Source organism: Petaurus breviceps, unplaced genomic scaffold (genome assembly GCF_028583685.1).
Source record: "Petaurus breviceps papuanus isolate PSGF00001 unplaced genomic scaffold, PetGlider_PUasm1.0 90895, whole genome shotgun sequence".
Lineage (NCBI taxonomy): Eukaryota > Metazoa > Chordata > Mammalia > Diprotodontia > Petauridae > Petaurus > Petaurus breviceps.
This window is the reverse complement of record NW_027187372.1, coordinates 28,678,081-28,693,959: the sequence shown is the minus strand read 5'-3', so window position 1 is coordinate 28,693,959 and position 15,879 is coordinate 28,678,081. Positions and strand designations below refer to the sequence as shown.

Here is a 15,879-nt window from a genome sequence, read left to right as displayed (position 1 = left end):
ATATCCTCTGTCCCACTGGAAAAATAGACAAATTAAAAAAAAAATCCTTTGAAACAAATATGCATTGGAAAGTAAAAGCAAAAAAAAAGTGTCCAGATTGTCCATGCCCCAAAATATGCATCTCCTTCTGGGCCTTGGCACCCATCACCTCTGCCATTCTTCATCACTGAGAGCAGCTTATATTCTCATAGTGGCTGCCTTTACACTGGGTGGTAGAGTTGAGGAGGGAGAATCTCGAAATCATGGGGAAAGACTTGTGTGGCTGCCCCACAGTGGGAGGTAGAAGGAGCAAGGCAGAGTTTGGGGACCAGCTCTCAGTACAGTTTGCCTATTATACCGAGTACCTGAAGGGAGGTCATTTGAGATAATATTGGAAAGAAAGGGTGGAGTTGGACTGTGCAGGTTAAATGAAAGGCTGAGAAGTCTGTATTTTATCCTAAAGGTAATTAGGAGCCATCTGAGATTTTTGAGCAAGGGAGTGACTTTGCCAGAACTTTTCCTAGGAATATTATTTTGATGGAGATTAGACAGGAGACAAAAGAGATTGGAAGCTGAAATATCAATTAACGTCTTTTCAAAGATAAATGATCATATATATGATATATTACATAAAATAATTCAGGGAAGCAGTACCAAGAAGTGATGAAAAGGTACGTGGACCTCAATACTACATTCATCATTACACAATCAAGCATTCAACGTTCATTCTACTGACTCCATCCCCCTTGCAAATATTGGCGAGTCAGTTCTAATAAATAGATGTTTATTAAGCACCTACTATGTGCCACACACATAAGACCTGGAGAGACAAGGAAAGGCAAGACATGGCCCCTGCTGTGGGGGAGTTCACAGTCTAACGGGGGAAGCAAGATGCAAACAACTATGTACAAATAAGATTTATACAGGCTAAATTGGACACAATCAAAGAGGGAGGGCACAAGCATTGAGGATTGGGAAAGGCTTCTTATAACATGAGAGTTTAGCTCAGACTTGAAGCCAGGAAAGCCAGGAGGATGAGATAAGGATGGAGAGAATTCAAAGCATGGTGGAATATCCTGAGATAATTCCCAGTCAGGAGGAGGAGTTTCTTGTACAAGGAACTACCAGAAGACCAGTGTCACTGGATCAGAGTATGGAGGAGGGAAGACTGGAAAGGTGAGGGGTTAGGTTATGAAGGGTTTTGAACCCCAAACTGAACCAAAGGAATGAGTAGAGTTCATGGCACTTAAACATCTGTTATAGTCAAATGACTTTGTTTCTTACCCCAGTTGGTGTAAAAAAACTTATCACGGCAAATATCATTTATCATAGCAAACCAAATTAGATAATATGTGTAAAGTGCTTTGAGGGTCAGTTATTATACATATGAAAATTTCATCACTTCTTCTCACCCTTTCCCCTGCTACCTTCATGTAAGTTAATCCTTCTTTAGGCATGCTTCTGGAGGAGAATACAACCTTAGAGTTACAATCCTGGGACCCCTATCCCTGCAGAAGAGCCCGGAGCCCTGCAGTCCCCAGGTTCATATACTAAAATGAATTTGCCATTCCCTAAGCCTCCATTTATCACCAGGTTGGTGAAGTGGCCCAGAAATTCCTAGATCGGGCCAGCCACAGACAAGTAACTGGAAATAGGTTGCATTGGTTAAGTCGGGGTTTTCTTCTGCTCTCTGAACCTCCACTAACACCCTTCTCCAATGTCTCATCTTGAGTTGGAGGTGACCCTGGTTTCCTAAAGTCTATGTCAGTGGAACTGAAGATCTGGCAGATTATACCGTCTTCAAGAAGCTTCAAGGATATGGGCATGGAAAATGGTTACATATTTGTGGCTGGAAAACTAGCCAGGCTCCACTCATGTTACCTGTTATATGAGGCCTTTCCTGATTCCCTTAGGTGCTAATGCTGGCATCTCCACCTAATGTTATAACCTATGTCTAGGGCTTTACAAACTTTAATGCACTACAGAAATGTTAGCTACAGCTAGATGCTATATAATTGTATTTGTTTAACTGAATATGTACAGTTTTACCCCAACAAAAAAAAAAGCCACTTGAGGGCAGGGACTATTTTATTGCCTTTTCTTTAAATTTCAAGCATTTTGCACATGGTTAGCACTTATATTTATAAGTCTTATATTTGTTGATTAACTGATTGATCTTCAACACCTAGCATAGTAGGTGCTTAATAAATGTTTGTTAAATTGAATCAAAATCAGAGAAGCTCATCACAAGGTTGACTAAAGGATGATGAATTTGTTGGCCATAGGGATTCACAAAAACTGTCTGCCAAGTTATAGAAGGATTTTGACCTGCACCTGTAGAAGTAGCGTTCATGAGGACTAAATCTGAGATCCTGGAGGGAATGAAGGATTATTCTTATCTGAATATATGGTGATGTGGCCATCTGCTGTGGACCATGAGCTCCAGTAGTCAGGGCCTTGTCTGGGTAACATCTTTGTCCCATCTTACTTCACATAGTAGAGCTTGAGTTTTGTTAATGCCTGGCGATGATGATGTCACTGAAGATGATGTTTATTTTTGACTCCCTCCCCTCCAACCCAATCTAATCCACTACCATCCTTGTTATAGGTACGTGGATTTTATCAATCTCATGACTTATAACTTCCATGGAGCCTGGAAAAAGACCACAGGACATCACAGCCCTCTGTACAAGGGAAAGAAAGATGACAGTTACAGCAATGTTGTGAGTATCATTTAAGGTTGGAAAAAAAAGAGGATCATTGGAAACATGGAGGTAGGTTGGTAGGGCAGTATAAGGCACTGGAGAATCCCCCTCATGGTCAGTAGTCTAGTCCACAGGATAGGCAACATTGTATAGTAGAGAAAGCAATGTATTTGGAATCAGATGACCTGAGTGAAAGCCCCAGAGGATGATTTTACACAAACCACTGGGCCCCATTTTCCTCCTAGCCAGATAAATGTTCATGATATTCTTTCCCTTCCTCCCCAGAGATATGCTGTGAACTATATGCTGTCGAGGAGTGCCCCAGCCAGCAAACTGATCATGGGCATCCCAACCTTTGGAAATAGTTTTACCCTAGCCTCTTCAGACTCTGAAGTTGGAGCAAAAATACTGGGACCTGGGATTGAAGGACTCTACACCAAGGAGCCAGGAGTCCTGGCCTATTATGAGGTAATCAAAAGGAAGAGGGAGTAAAGTCAGAAGGAAGAAGTCTCCTTCCCTACCACTCCCTGCTAACCTTTTCCAACATTCATCTTCTTCACTAGACCTGGCACATCTGATGGGAGGTGGGAATAGGGGTAGAAAACCTTCTCATAGATGAGAGTAGGTGACGGTGATGGGCTAACACCCTTCTTCATATGGCCCCAATCTACCTTTCCAGCCTTGTTATACTTAACCCCCTAGAGATGTGTACATGTGGTCTCCTCCTTGAAGGCAGAGGTTTTTATTTTTGTCTTTATATTCACTCACCTCCCACAGTTCCTGGCACATATGCATGCTGATTAATTGACAAGTGTCACTGTTCCCTCCTCTCTGCCTCCCAACCAGAGAAAAGCCCACAGGTTGTTGAAGCACCCAGCTCGGAATTCTCCCCTCTAGATACTGCATTTTCACCTTGCATGGAAATCTGTCTGGATCTCTCTGTGTCAGCCAGGTCTGCTATAGGCAGAAGTGGGGACCAGAAGAGTATGGGACTGAGAACAATGGACAGACAGTCCTAGGGTCTATTCAGTTAGGGAAATTCTCAACTGGTACCTCTTTTCTTTTTCCCCCCTTTTAGGTCTGTGGCTTCCTTTCTGGGGCCTCTGTTAATCGGATTTTGGAACAAAAGGTCCCCTATGCCACGAAAGGCAACCAATGGGTGGGCTATGAGGATCAGGAAAGTGTCAGAGACAAGGTAAGGGCTCCTTTGGTGGGTCCAGGATTGAGGGAGGGGGGAGGGAAGACAACATCCCTGTTCGCAGGGTGGGAGATCATGGGCTGAGTCTCAAGGACTCAAGCTGTGCTACTTCCTCCCCCCACTCTTCTCTTCCAAAATGGTATATAATATAGTATACCATAGATGTGTGTGTGTGTGTACACACACACCTTGGTGTCTCTGGGAAATCTAACCCTGTCCATTGTTTCATCTACTCTGCTAGGTACAGTACTTGAAGACCAGTCGACTGGCAGGAGCCATGGTATGGGCTCTTGACTTGGATGACTTCCAGGGCACCTTCTGCAATCAGAAACCCTTCCCCCTGACAGTGGCCATCAAGGATGCCCTCTTCTCTACTTAGACCCTGTCATGCCATCCGTCTCTGCTTCCCATCCTTTCCGTTTTTGCTCTGGGGCCAGAGTTCAAGTGTAATCCTCTCTCTCTCTCTCTCTCTCTCATACATACACACACAGAGACATACTATCACCATCATCACCTTAACCCCAACTGGGACTAAGAGTTGGGTATGGGGAATGTATCTTATGGTGAGAAAATGCCTTTGGTCATAAGAATGTCTCCTAAAGGTCAAATGTACTACTCACTTTTCTTCTGTTCTCTGCCTCAGGGGCCACTTTGGAGGATGGGAGAGGGGGAGGGACAGGCACCGAGGACTGAAGATCAGGTCAAGACTGGCCACAGAGTTGACCCTCCATAAAAACTTGAGAATGGGTTGCATGTGTTTCCATAATCCTAGAGCTGTCCATGGACTGATTCCTAAGCCCCCTGGGCCTCAAACCCTGGACATTGATGGATATTCACTCAATAGCTAGAGAGGCAGACCTCTCTTCCAGTCCAGGGTCCTATCCTGGGGTGATAATCATACAGACCTCTGAGCAGTCTTGCTTGTTCTCCTTAGAGAAGAGATTTGGGCTTCACCTTGGAGCATCCTTCTTTCTACTTTCTTAATCCCATTTATTTGAACAATAAAAGGAACAGTTCAGAAATCTGCTTGAGCCTCGGTGCATCTATCTCTGTGCCATTTGGCTGGTCCTCTCCCAAAGCACTCCTCCCTACTTCTCTCCTCCCACTCACATTTCAGTCTTTGGTCCAAAGATAAATAATACCAACTGTTGGACAGAACCACACAATCTGGATAGTGGGGTTCTTAAGATCATGAAATATGAAAGCTGGAGTTAGAGCGATCTTGAATTGGAATACGCTGCCCTGAGGGGTAATGGGTAGGTTTCTCCTCCTTGGATACAGGCTAGATAAAGGACTAGTTGGCTGTGCCACTGAGGAAAGAGATACCTTCCAATTCTCCAGTCCTATGACTCTGTGATTCTCTGTCTAAGCCAAGTACTTCATTTTACATGAGGAATCCAAGTTTCAGCACTTAAGTGACTTCTCCAAGGACTTGTAGGAGTTTAGATTTGAACTCAGGCCCTGTGATTCCAACTATAGGGCTCCATCATGGAGTGCAAGGGGAACCACTACATCTCCCTGCCTCTCCTAGGTTCAAATCTCCTAGTCCTTTCTACATCCTGTCCCTTTTAGTCTTTGCTCCCCTCCACTCTCCAAGGTCCTGCTTCCCTGATCCCCCAACCTAAATCCAGACCTTCCATGGTTGTAAGGATTGATCCAGTTTATAGAGCTCACATCCATCCTCCTGCTCTCCCTGTAGCAACCTAGGGTCTCCAAAGACTTTTTGGAGCCCCTTAGGGCTCAATTGTGGAGGGACAAAGCTTATCTTCTATGCCTTTCCCAACACACACACACACACACAAAATTTACCCACTCTGTATCTTTGTCTTCTCTCTGCAGAGTCCCTTCTGGCCTCCTCCTCCTCTTCTGCCCCCACACAATCAATGCCCTCAAAATCTCCCTTCTCTGGTTACCCCTCACCCTCTCACAGGCTCTAAATGACTAAGAGCTTCAAACTGTTTACTCATCTATTGTTAAGGATTGGAAAGGGTCTTAAACTAAAGAAATCAAACCACCAGTCACAGCCCATAATAAGCAGGATCTGAAACTAGTACGGTAGCTAAGAGGTATTGTGAGGAATGTAGCTCTTTCTGGATCTTTTATAGGTGGTTTTCTAGCCTAACTAGAGGTTAGAGTCAGACCAGCCCTGGCCTTTAGTATCCCCCATAAATTCACCCATGAATCCACAGGAGGCTAAGAGGGTTCTGGCCCAATCTGTGGAGTAAAGTGAGGGGGTAGGGGCAAGGGAGGAGGGAGTTCAGTCTTGCTTGGAATGTGCACCTAATTCTCTATTATGTGCAGATTGATTACCTGCCTTGGGTTTTTAGCTTCACATCTTTACTTTGCAAGTTCTTTTTCTTTCTTTCTTTTTTTTTTTTTTTTGCTTTTTGGAGGGGGGGAAGGCAGGGCAATTAGGGTTAAGTGACTTGCCCAAGGTCACATAGCTAGTAAGTGTTAATTGTCTGAGGTCGAATTTAAACTCAGGTCCTCCTGACTCCAGGGCCGGTGTTCTATTCACTATGCCACCTAGCCACCCCTATTTTCAAGTTCTTATTAACATGGGCACCACTCTAATATTCAGTAATTTGATAATCTAACATGTTTAATTGTCCTTCCTCACAACAATGCTTTTTTTGTTGTGATCCTCTTAAATTCAAACAGTTGCCTAACCAATCTCCAAAGGCAGTTGGTATATATATTCTAGCCTGCTAAGAGAGAACAGTTTGAGTCTTAGAATCCCAGAATTGGAAGGAATCTTAGAGGTCATAATAATTGCTGTTATTTATATAAACTTTAAGACTGTCATACATATCCCATTTGAGTCCCCTGAATCCTCTATGAATTAGCTACTACAGGTATTATTATCACCATCTTACAGATGGGGAAACTGAGGTTCAGAGGGGTGAATCCCATGGTCATACATCTACTCTCAGTAACAGAATTCATGCCCAGGAGTCGAATAAATTCATCCAAACCCCCACCCTATACTATGTGCTCTCCCTTTCCCTGCCTTTCTCTTACTTTCCCTATGTTCTTCTCTCCCTCCCTCCTTTCCCTTCTTTCCTCTCCCTCTCTCTACTTTCCCTCTCTTTTCCCTCTCCTCTCTCCCCCTTTCCTTCCCTTTTCCCCTCCTTTTCCTCCTCCTATTTCTTCTCCTTCTCCTCTTTCTCTCTGTGTGTCTCTGTCTCTGTCTTTCACACACACACACACACACACACACACACATCTTAGCAGATCTCATGAGTTAATCTACAATTATTACAAATTCCCAAATCTATCTATCCAGCTCTCCTCTCTCCTAAGTGTCAGCCCTACATTACCAACTGCCTGCTGGACATCTCCCCTTGGATGTCCACTAGGTAACTCAAACTCAACATTGTCTTTCCCTCCAAACTCTTGTATCTTCCCAGCTTTCTGACTTGGAGGGCCCAGCACCTGCCAACCACACAGGTTCCCAATCTCAGCCATCACTGACTCTTCCCACTCCCATATCTACACTAAGGCTTGTTGATTTTCCTGCATCTACCCCCTCCTCTCTACTTACAAGGCTGCCACCTTCATTACGTTGGAACATTGCAGAAGCCTCCTAATTGCGTTTCCTACCTCCAATTTATGGGCATCTAGGTGGCACAGTGAGTAGAACTCTAGGCCTGGAGTCAGGAAGACTCATCTTCCCGAGTTCAAATCCAGCCTCGGACACTTCCTGGCTATGGGATCCTCCATCTCTTAGAATTCTGTTTCTTTTTTTTTTGGAGGGCAATTGGGGTTAAGTAGCTTGCCCAAGGTCACATGGCTAGCTTTTGTGTGTGTATGTGTGTGTGTGTTAAGTGTCAGAGGCCGGATCTGAGCTCTGGTCCTCCTGGCTCCAGGGTCGGCCCTCTACTCACTGTGCCACCTAGCTGCCCCTAGAATTCTGTTTCTTTAAGACTCAGAAGTTAAAAAAAAAAAAAGACTCAGAAGTTCAAGGACCATCTCCTAGAAGAAGCCTTTCCTGATCCCACTCAATGGTTAGTATTGCTAAGGAGCACAGCAGCCAGAAGGCTGTGCCTAGAACCAGGAAGAACTGAGCTCAAATCTAACCTCAGACTAGTTGTGTGACCCTGGGCAAGTCACCTGTCCCCTGTTTGCCTCATTTTCTTCATCTGCAAGAGAGATAATAATAATAGTACTTATCTTCCAGGGTTGTTGTGAGGATTAAATAAGAGAGTAACTGAAAAGCACTTAGAACAGTGCCTGGCCATAGTAAACACTATATTGTTAGCTATTGTTATTTTTATATGTGTTACATGTATAATACTCAGTATCTAATCCTTCTTTCACATGCTAATCTTTTATATTTGAAGACAGCTCTGATCTGACCCTGCTCAGGTAATGTGGTATTAGTGAATGTAGTCCCAGGATACAGGATAAGGAGGCTGACCCATTTCTACTGATGCAAGGGATATCTCTCATACAATTACCTTCAAACATAAGTGCAAAGAGAGCCTAAAACCAAAGGGAAATGATTTCGGGATCATCTGCTGTCTTAGGATACCTTTTCTCTTTATGGGGACAAATAATCTAATTAACTTAATTATTTGCAAAGCTAGTTCCAGGTGCAGGGAAGGAGACACCTATTAACTGTTTAGAAATCTGAAGCCAGTTGGAATATCTGATCTCAAGGGCAGGATTCTTGCCTGAGGGCAAAGCATATAAAAACTTGGCTGTGAATCTGCCTGGGTAACTAGAAAAAAGCTGTAATTTTTCGATTGGCATTAGGAGGACGTTTGGGATTTTGCCCCTTATCCCTAGGGTTACTGATGCCTAGGCAGCATAAATCGCCTTCTCCTCCTTCCCTACCCCCCCAGCCTGGTACTGTGCCTCTCCAGGGGCTGACTCAGGGTGCTGTGAGCTTACTCACGGTCACTTATAGCCACAGAGTCAGAATCCAAGGTCAAGGATCGGGTCTCCAGGGTCCACCCCTTGTCTGGCAGGACACTGATGAGTCACCTGGCAGAGAATGCAAGTATCTGTGGGGAAGGGGGATCCCAGGGACCCTACCACTACCAAACATTCACCACCACTGTCCAAAATGTTATGTCGGTCTCAGAACTGTCATAATTTCCTCTCTTTTTTTCCACCTTCCCCTTTACTCTTACACATACACACACACACACACACACACACACACACACACACCTATACATTGCAAGGTTCTTGGGTAGGCATATGAGAGACCAATCATTCTCCTGAGACATGACACCGTCTCCAGAACCAAGATGTACTCTAAAGCTCACTGTTAGGAAAAGGAGAAAGGCATAGGATGGAAAGGGACTCTGGCCGCAGCCCCCACCCCAGTAACCCCCATTCCACCCCTGACACTTAAACTCAAGATGATTTAGAGATTCTAGAAGTGGTCAGCCTCAGCCAGAGTGTCTCTAGGGACACTCCCATCCTTGGCCCGATCCCCGTCCCACGGAACTAGCCATTGTTGATAACTTCATGACCAAATACTTCTACTGAACATGAGGAAACTGAGGCACAGGGAATAGATTCAGAGAAACCAAAAATCCTGCCACTTCAACTCAACAAAAGCATGGTGTCCTGGACCCTATGAGGGTCAATTAGGATATGGCCTGACTGATTAAAGGCTTTCTGACAGACAATTTCTCTCCCACCAAGGTATCTGTTTGTCCTTCCCTCCCTCCTTTTCTCCCCATAGACCCCAGGCTCTAGCTTCACTTGACCCAACACTAACAAAGGTATTCTCAGGGAGTGAGGAAGAAGTAAAATGAGGACCCTACGAAATCAGGGATTTCAGATGAAAAAATGACAAGGCTAGAGAGACAGTAGCCAGGAAGTGAGGCCTTTGGGTGGGATGCTGAGGAAACATTCCATGAGGGGAGAAGTTAGGGGCGCATTATCAGAACATTTGGGCACCTGACTGCTCAGTTAGAGAAGTCCCTGGGGAGCATATGGAAACCGACCTAATGAAATCTGATCTCGAGCCACTTTCCAGGTGAAAGGTTCCCCCTCCCTTCCTGCCCCTTGACCCCTCCTGCCCTCAACAAGTGCCCTCCTTACCTCTCGGGTACCCTCCGAGGCTGAAGCTCTAGGGGGCTGAAGGATCTCTAGCACGTCCCAGGGGTGGCAGAGGAGCCAATTCCTCAGGGGGCTATCAAGGCCCCTCCCCCTGGAGCTATTCCTGGCTACAACTGCCTTGGCCTTCTCCCTACTCTCTCCCCCCCCTTCATTCCCCCAGCTTGACCTGACCCCACAGCTGGGAATAGTTTGGTTGGGAGGCGGGGTGGCTACTGACTATATAAGCCCAGAGTTCGGCACCCAGGAGCCCTAGAGATCTCCACCCTCACTACCTGCATAGATCACCCTGAGCTCAGAGCCCACAACCAACCCAAGGATGCCTGGAGAAGCAGAGGTTGAGACCCCAGCCTGCGAGCCAGAGGAAAAGGCTTCAGAGCCTGCCAAGGAGCCCACCCCAGAACCCGCAGGAGAAGAGACCGTGGTGGAACCCAGAGAACCAGCCTCAGAGGAGACTAGCCCAGCACCCCCTGCAGTCTCTAAGCCCCCACCTGCAAATGAAGGTGAAGGGAGAAGGGGATGAGGACAGTGACTGGTGGAGGTGGGAGGCAGATATTATAAGAGGGAAAATGCTTTGTCAAATAGCTTTGTCAATGTGAATTATTGTGGGCATTGGGATGGAGTAGAAAAAACACTGGATTTGGACTCAGAAAAAAACTGGGTTCCAATCTCACCTCCAATGCTTTCTAGCTGTGTGACCACAAGCAAGACTTTAATTACTCTGAGCTTCAGTTTTCTCACCTGTAAATTGGGCATAATCTTTTCTATAGGCCCTTCCTCACAGGTGGGCCATGTGTTTGTTGTGGAGTCCAGTATGTAAATTACTCTGCAAAATATAAAATGCTATGTAAATGTCCACTGTCATCAGTGTGGGAGAGTGGTTGGGAAGTTGGTCCTCTGGGTCTGGAAGACTTGCGTTCAAATTCTGCCAAAACATATACTGGTTTTGTCACCCTGGACAAGTCCCAGAATATCTAAGTGACCCCAAGCAACACCCAAGGCAGTTAGATGTGCAGTAGATAGAATGCTGGACTTGAAAACAGTAAGACCTGAGTTTAAATCCTGCCATATGAACCTGGACATGTCACTTAATGGGAGTCTCCCTCAGTTTTCTCATCTGTAAAATGGGAATCATAATAGGACCTGCCTCCCAGGGTTATTGTGAGGATCAAATGAGATATCTGTAGAGTGCTTTGCAAACCTTAAAGCATCATATGAACACTATTACTATTAATTATCATTATTATGATTTTCAAGTCTCTAAGTTGCAGAGCCAGTATTCATCTGCAAAGACAAAGAAAGGTTCTCCTTTACACTGATAAAATCACAAGTCTGGTCCAAAAAATAAGACCATCATCATAATCATGGTGAGGGGAGGGAGAGGGCGCTGGGCACCAAGCCCACTAACCCCAGGTCTTCTCCCTACAGATCTCCCCAGCTGCCCATTGCTGCTGACCGTGGAGGATGTGACTGAGAGCTCAGTGACTGTGAGCTGGGACCCCCCAGAAAGCCTGGGACGGTGGGGAATAAAGGGTTACGTGCTGGAATATCGTCTGGAGGGAGGTGAGCTGCCCAGACTTGGGTGGAAGACAGAGGAGGCTGGGAGCCAAGAGATCAGCAAACCCTTCAGCCAGAAAGGGATTTGAGGTTATATCTGTGGTAGTTCTAGCCAAGGGAAATCAAGGAGATCTCCATGTCTATAGGACTTTCTATAGAATGTCGGAGAGGCCCTTCTCCAGATGCCCCCTATTCTACATATTTATCTGTGAGAAGGTAGTGCTCTATCCCCAGAACAGATTTACAAACTCCTTGAACTCAGGGCCTATGCTATTTTCCATCTTGTAATTTTAGTACCTACCATAGAGCCTGGCATATATTAAAAGCTTAATAAAAGTCTGATGAATTGGATTAAAAGCAGAGAAATCTATGAGATGACTACAGAAAGGTTTCCCACCTCCCCCATCCCTCCAAGAGAATCTAAAATGAAAAACCAAGGGTTCTAGGATAAAAGGTTCTAGGTTTCTAGTTGTACTCTCTCTTTCCCTTCTTCCCCTAGAGGTAATGAGGTTCTGCTCTCTTCTCTGCTTCTGCTTTGCTGGGTAACTTTGCACAGATCACATGCCCTCTCTGGTTCCCAGAAGCTCTGTCTCTGCCTCAGATCCCAGGAAGAATCAGTCAGCTAGAAAGGACTTGAAATACAGGGTATCTTGGACAATGGGAAGGGGAAAAGGGAGACTAAGAAAAGCCCAGAGAAGAAGGGTAGCTTTCCCAAAGACACACAGCAAGTGATCAGCTGCCATAACTCAAGGTTCTCCCTTGACATCTCCCTTTGTTCCCTAGCCTCAGAGTGGGTACCTGTAAATGCACAGCCCATGATGGTCACCCAGCATACCCTGCGGAACCTAGCCATAGGAAACAAGCTCTTTTTTCGTGTTTCTGCCGTGAGCCCAGAGGGTACTGGTCCTGCTGCTGTCTTGGACCAGCTTGTCCATATCAAGGAGTTCATTGGTAAAGTACCACCCCCATCACCTTCATTTCCCAGCCACCTCCTTATCTCCATTCTTCCTAGAGCTATAAGTGAGACACAGGGACCATAAGTTTTCAAGAAGGGAAGAGAGACTTGGGATGAATCATTCTTCTTAAACTGAAGCCCTAGCCAACCACATCTCCAGGGCAGAAAATCCTCAGGCCCTTCAATCAGAAAGACACCTCTCAATCTGGACCATTGCCAAAAGGGAAGCGTCCTTCAGGGAAGGGTAATAAAGGTCATTAGAATTAGAACCAGAAAGAACCTTAAAGGTCATTTTGTCTCACCCCCTTATTTTACAAAGGAGGAAACTTGCAGCCAGAGATATTAAACGATTCTCTCAAGGTCTTACAGGGAGTAAGCAGCCAAACTGGGGTTTGAACCTAGACCCTCTGAATTCAGATTGATGATCCTTTTAGGAGACCATGATGTTTTCCTAGGCACTTGTCTCAGGATCTCCTGTCCTTCAGAATCAAGGTCTATGGCATGTCTAATCTCAATCCCTCCTACTGCCACAGAAACAGGCTTCTTGCTCTCCAAAGCCTCATTTCCCTGTCCCATATTCTTCTAAAGGCCTGGGATTCAATCAGCCAATCAGTCAATAAGCATTAATTAGGCACCTACTATGGGTCAGGCACTCTGCCAAGTGCCCGGGCTACAAAAAGAGACAGTGGCAGAGACATAAGAAAGCAAATATGTGCAAGTAAACAATAGACAAGATAAAAAGGAAAACATTAACAGAGGGAATTAAGAGAGGTTGGGAAAGACTTCCTGCGGAAGATGGGATTTTAGTTGGGATTTAAAGGAAGCCTGAAGGTGGAGAGGGAATATGGTAGGGTTGGGGAATGGCCAAAGACAATGCCTAGGGCAGAAAGGTGGAGTGGCTGGTTTTCAGAACAGACTGGAGGGCCAGTGTTACTGGATTGCGTGGGTTTAAGAACTAAGAAGACTAGAAAGGTAGGAGGGGGCTAGGCTAGGAAGGGCTTTGAATGTCAAACAGCAGTTTGTATTTGATCCTGGAGGCAATAGGGAGTTTATTGGGGAGGAGAGGAGAGGAGCAGAGCGTGACTTGGTCAAAACCTGTGCTTTAGGAAATCTCATTAGAGGCTAAGTGGAGGATGGATTAGAGCACAGAGAGCTAATTGGAGAGGGAGCTAAGAGGGTTTCTGAATCAGGCCATAGCTTGATGTATGATCTATGATAGAACAGCAGAATTAGGGAGATGAAAGGTGTCAGGAAGTATAAGAAAGAGAGTTGGATTCAGAATCAGGTGGGTTTTATATGTGACCCTCACTACTCATGTGAGCTTGGCCAAATCAATCCAGCTAATTGGGCCTCAGTTTCCTCATCTGTAAATGAGAATGTTGAACTAGCTGACTTCTCTGGGTGTTTCTAGTTTGTAAATCCTAGGATTCTAGGAAGGAGAACAGATCTGGGAAAGAAAAACAAGAAAGAAAGAGGCAGGCTGAGGACCCTGGAACTCAACCACCCTGTCCCTGTTACTAATATTTCTATTTGCAGGGTGCATTAGCCTCATTCCTATTAGTTACTGCCTTGGAAGGGCTGATCAGGTTTCGTATCTTAATGGCAATGAGTCACTTGGTCTGATATGAGCTCCCTGGGGATCATTTGTGGCCCCAGGGTGGAGAAAGACATGAAGAAGCAGGTGTCCTGGGATCTGCGCCTTCTTCTTCCTTCTTTCCCTTGCCACACTGGTTATTTCTCTCCCTGCCCATAATGATGATCAGGAAGATTCTAAAGTTGGAAGACCATTTGGCCAAACCTCATTTTAAAGATCAAGAGACTGAGGTTCAAGATTATAGATTTAGAAAGGGAAGAGACCTCAGAGAACAGCATGTTCAATACCTTCATTTTACAGATAAAGAAACTGAGGCAACACAGAGAAATTAAGTGACTTGCCCAGGGTCACACAGTTAAGGCCAAATTTGAACTCAGTTCTTACTGGCTCCAAAGGTCCACCATGACCTCCTGCCTGATGAAGTGAGTTGGCCCATTCACAAAGGAATGGGATCCAGAATTGGGATTCTAACTGGAATCTTTAGGGATAGGCTAGACTAGGTTTCAGAGACTCTAGGAAAACAGTGGTTTAAATTGCTTAGGATAGTAGAATCTTATCCTGATAAAGGACCTTAGAGATCATTTGCTTCTATTCCACCATTGACAGGTGAGGTTATTGAAACCCAGTCAGAAAAGTAAAGTGATTTGTCCCCTGTCACACAGGCAAGACTCAAACTGAAGTCTCCTGATTCCAGGTTCAGTCTGGTACTCTTCTCGCTATGCCTTTCTTCCGGTGTCCTCTCTTGTGTTTTCTGAAACCCCAAAAGATTCCCATCATTTAGACCTAGGAGAGATTTGACCCTTCCCAGATGCAAAGTAAGGGAAAAAATGACCTCCACAGGTCCTTCCAAGACTGAAGAGGCTAATTCTCTGTACTCCTACCACACAGTGAGACAGGGAGAGTTCTAATTTGTAAGGAAAAATTACTATACAGGCACACTGTAATTGGATTTCGGAAAATCAAGGTTCCTAACAGTCAGCCTAGGATTCCAAGAGTGTCATTCTTTAGCCCACATCTAGAGCAGAGCTATATCCCCAGAACAGGCTGTGATGCACCTGATGAGAAAGGACAGGAATCCCTGTTCCCTGACAAAGGTGCTAAGCTGAGGCAGCCCCTACTGGAAGCCCAGGCCCTTTGTGGAAGAAGATGAATAACCCCATCAAACAAGCCAGACATTGCTTGCACTTCACTTCATTAAAATTCCTCTGAAGCAAAAGGAGGAAGGAATTTCCTGGAGAGAAAAAGGGAAGGATGGGGGCAGGGAGAAAGTATGAATAACCGAGTCCCTCCCAAAGGAGCAGAGGGGAGGGGTCCTGTTGTCCAAGGACCTCAGCTGTTCTCCCCTACTGCCACCTGGGCCTGCCAAGCATACCTCTCCCCCTTTCAGCTGCTCCAACATCATTCCTCTGTTCCAAAAAGGAATGGCATCCTGGACAGGCAGATGGTGGCTGTCTAATCCCAGGAGAGACAGAGTGTTCCTACCCCTCCTCTCTGTCCCCAGACACTTTCCAGCAGGCCCCTCCTCTCAGCACTGTCCCTCCTGGCTTGCAGCATATCAATCTATCACCCAATGACCCTCTGATTAGATGGTCTCAGAGATTTCTTCCACAGAAAACTCACTGGGCTTTGTCAGAGGGCCTGGATTCAAGTAGTGGTCTGACTACATACCTTACTACTACTACTACTACTACCACTATTGTATTAAAGTTTGCAGAGTTCCCCAACCTCTCTCTCTCTCTCTCTCTCTCTCTCTCTCTCTCTCTCTCTATATATATATATATATATATATATATATATATATATATATATATAT

General features: G+C 45.3%; 2 protein-coding genes and 1 pseudogene across 4 annotated transcripts in view; 2 read left to right on the top strand and 1 right to left on the bottom strand.

The window, feature by feature from the left end:
• Window positions 1-4,904, top strand: part of CHI3L1 (chitinase 3 like 1) — a 16,411-nt gene extending 11,507 nt beyond the window's left edge. For both annotated transcript variants that reach the window (XM_069074609.1, XM_069074608.1), the window contains exons 7-10: window positions 2,588-2,702; window positions 2,970-3,152; window positions 3,763-3,879; window positions 4,124-4,904. In XM_069074609.1, coding sequence (XP_068930710.1) covers window positions 2,588-2,702; window positions 2,970-3,152; window positions 3,763-3,879; window positions 4,124-4,261 — 553 coding nt within the window. In that variant the 3' untranslated portion in view covers window positions 4,262-4,904. The remainder of the gene's footprint in view (window positions 1-2,587; window positions 2,703-2,969; window positions 3,153-3,762; window positions 3,880-4,123) is intronic.
• LOC138151118 (folate receptor alpha-like) overlaps window positions 1-10,085 on the bottom strand; it is a 115,774-nt pseudogene extending 105,689 nt beyond the window's left edge.
• A 102-nt stretch (window positions 10,086-10,187) lies between these two features.
• MYBPH (myosin binding protein H) overlaps window positions 10,188-15,879 on the top strand; it is a 14,126-nt gene continuing 8,434 nt past the window's right edge. For both annotated transcript variants that reach the window (XM_069074606.1, XM_069074607.1), the window contains exons 1-3: window positions 10,188-10,463; window positions 11,389-11,523; window positions 12,301-12,468. In XM_069074606.1, coding sequence (XP_068930707.1) covers window positions 10,280-10,463; window positions 11,389-11,523; window positions 12,301-12,468 — 487 coding nt within the window. In that variant the 5' untranslated portion in view covers window positions 10,188-10,279. The remainder of the gene's footprint in view (window positions 10,464-11,388; window positions 11,524-12,300; window positions 12,469-15,879) is intronic.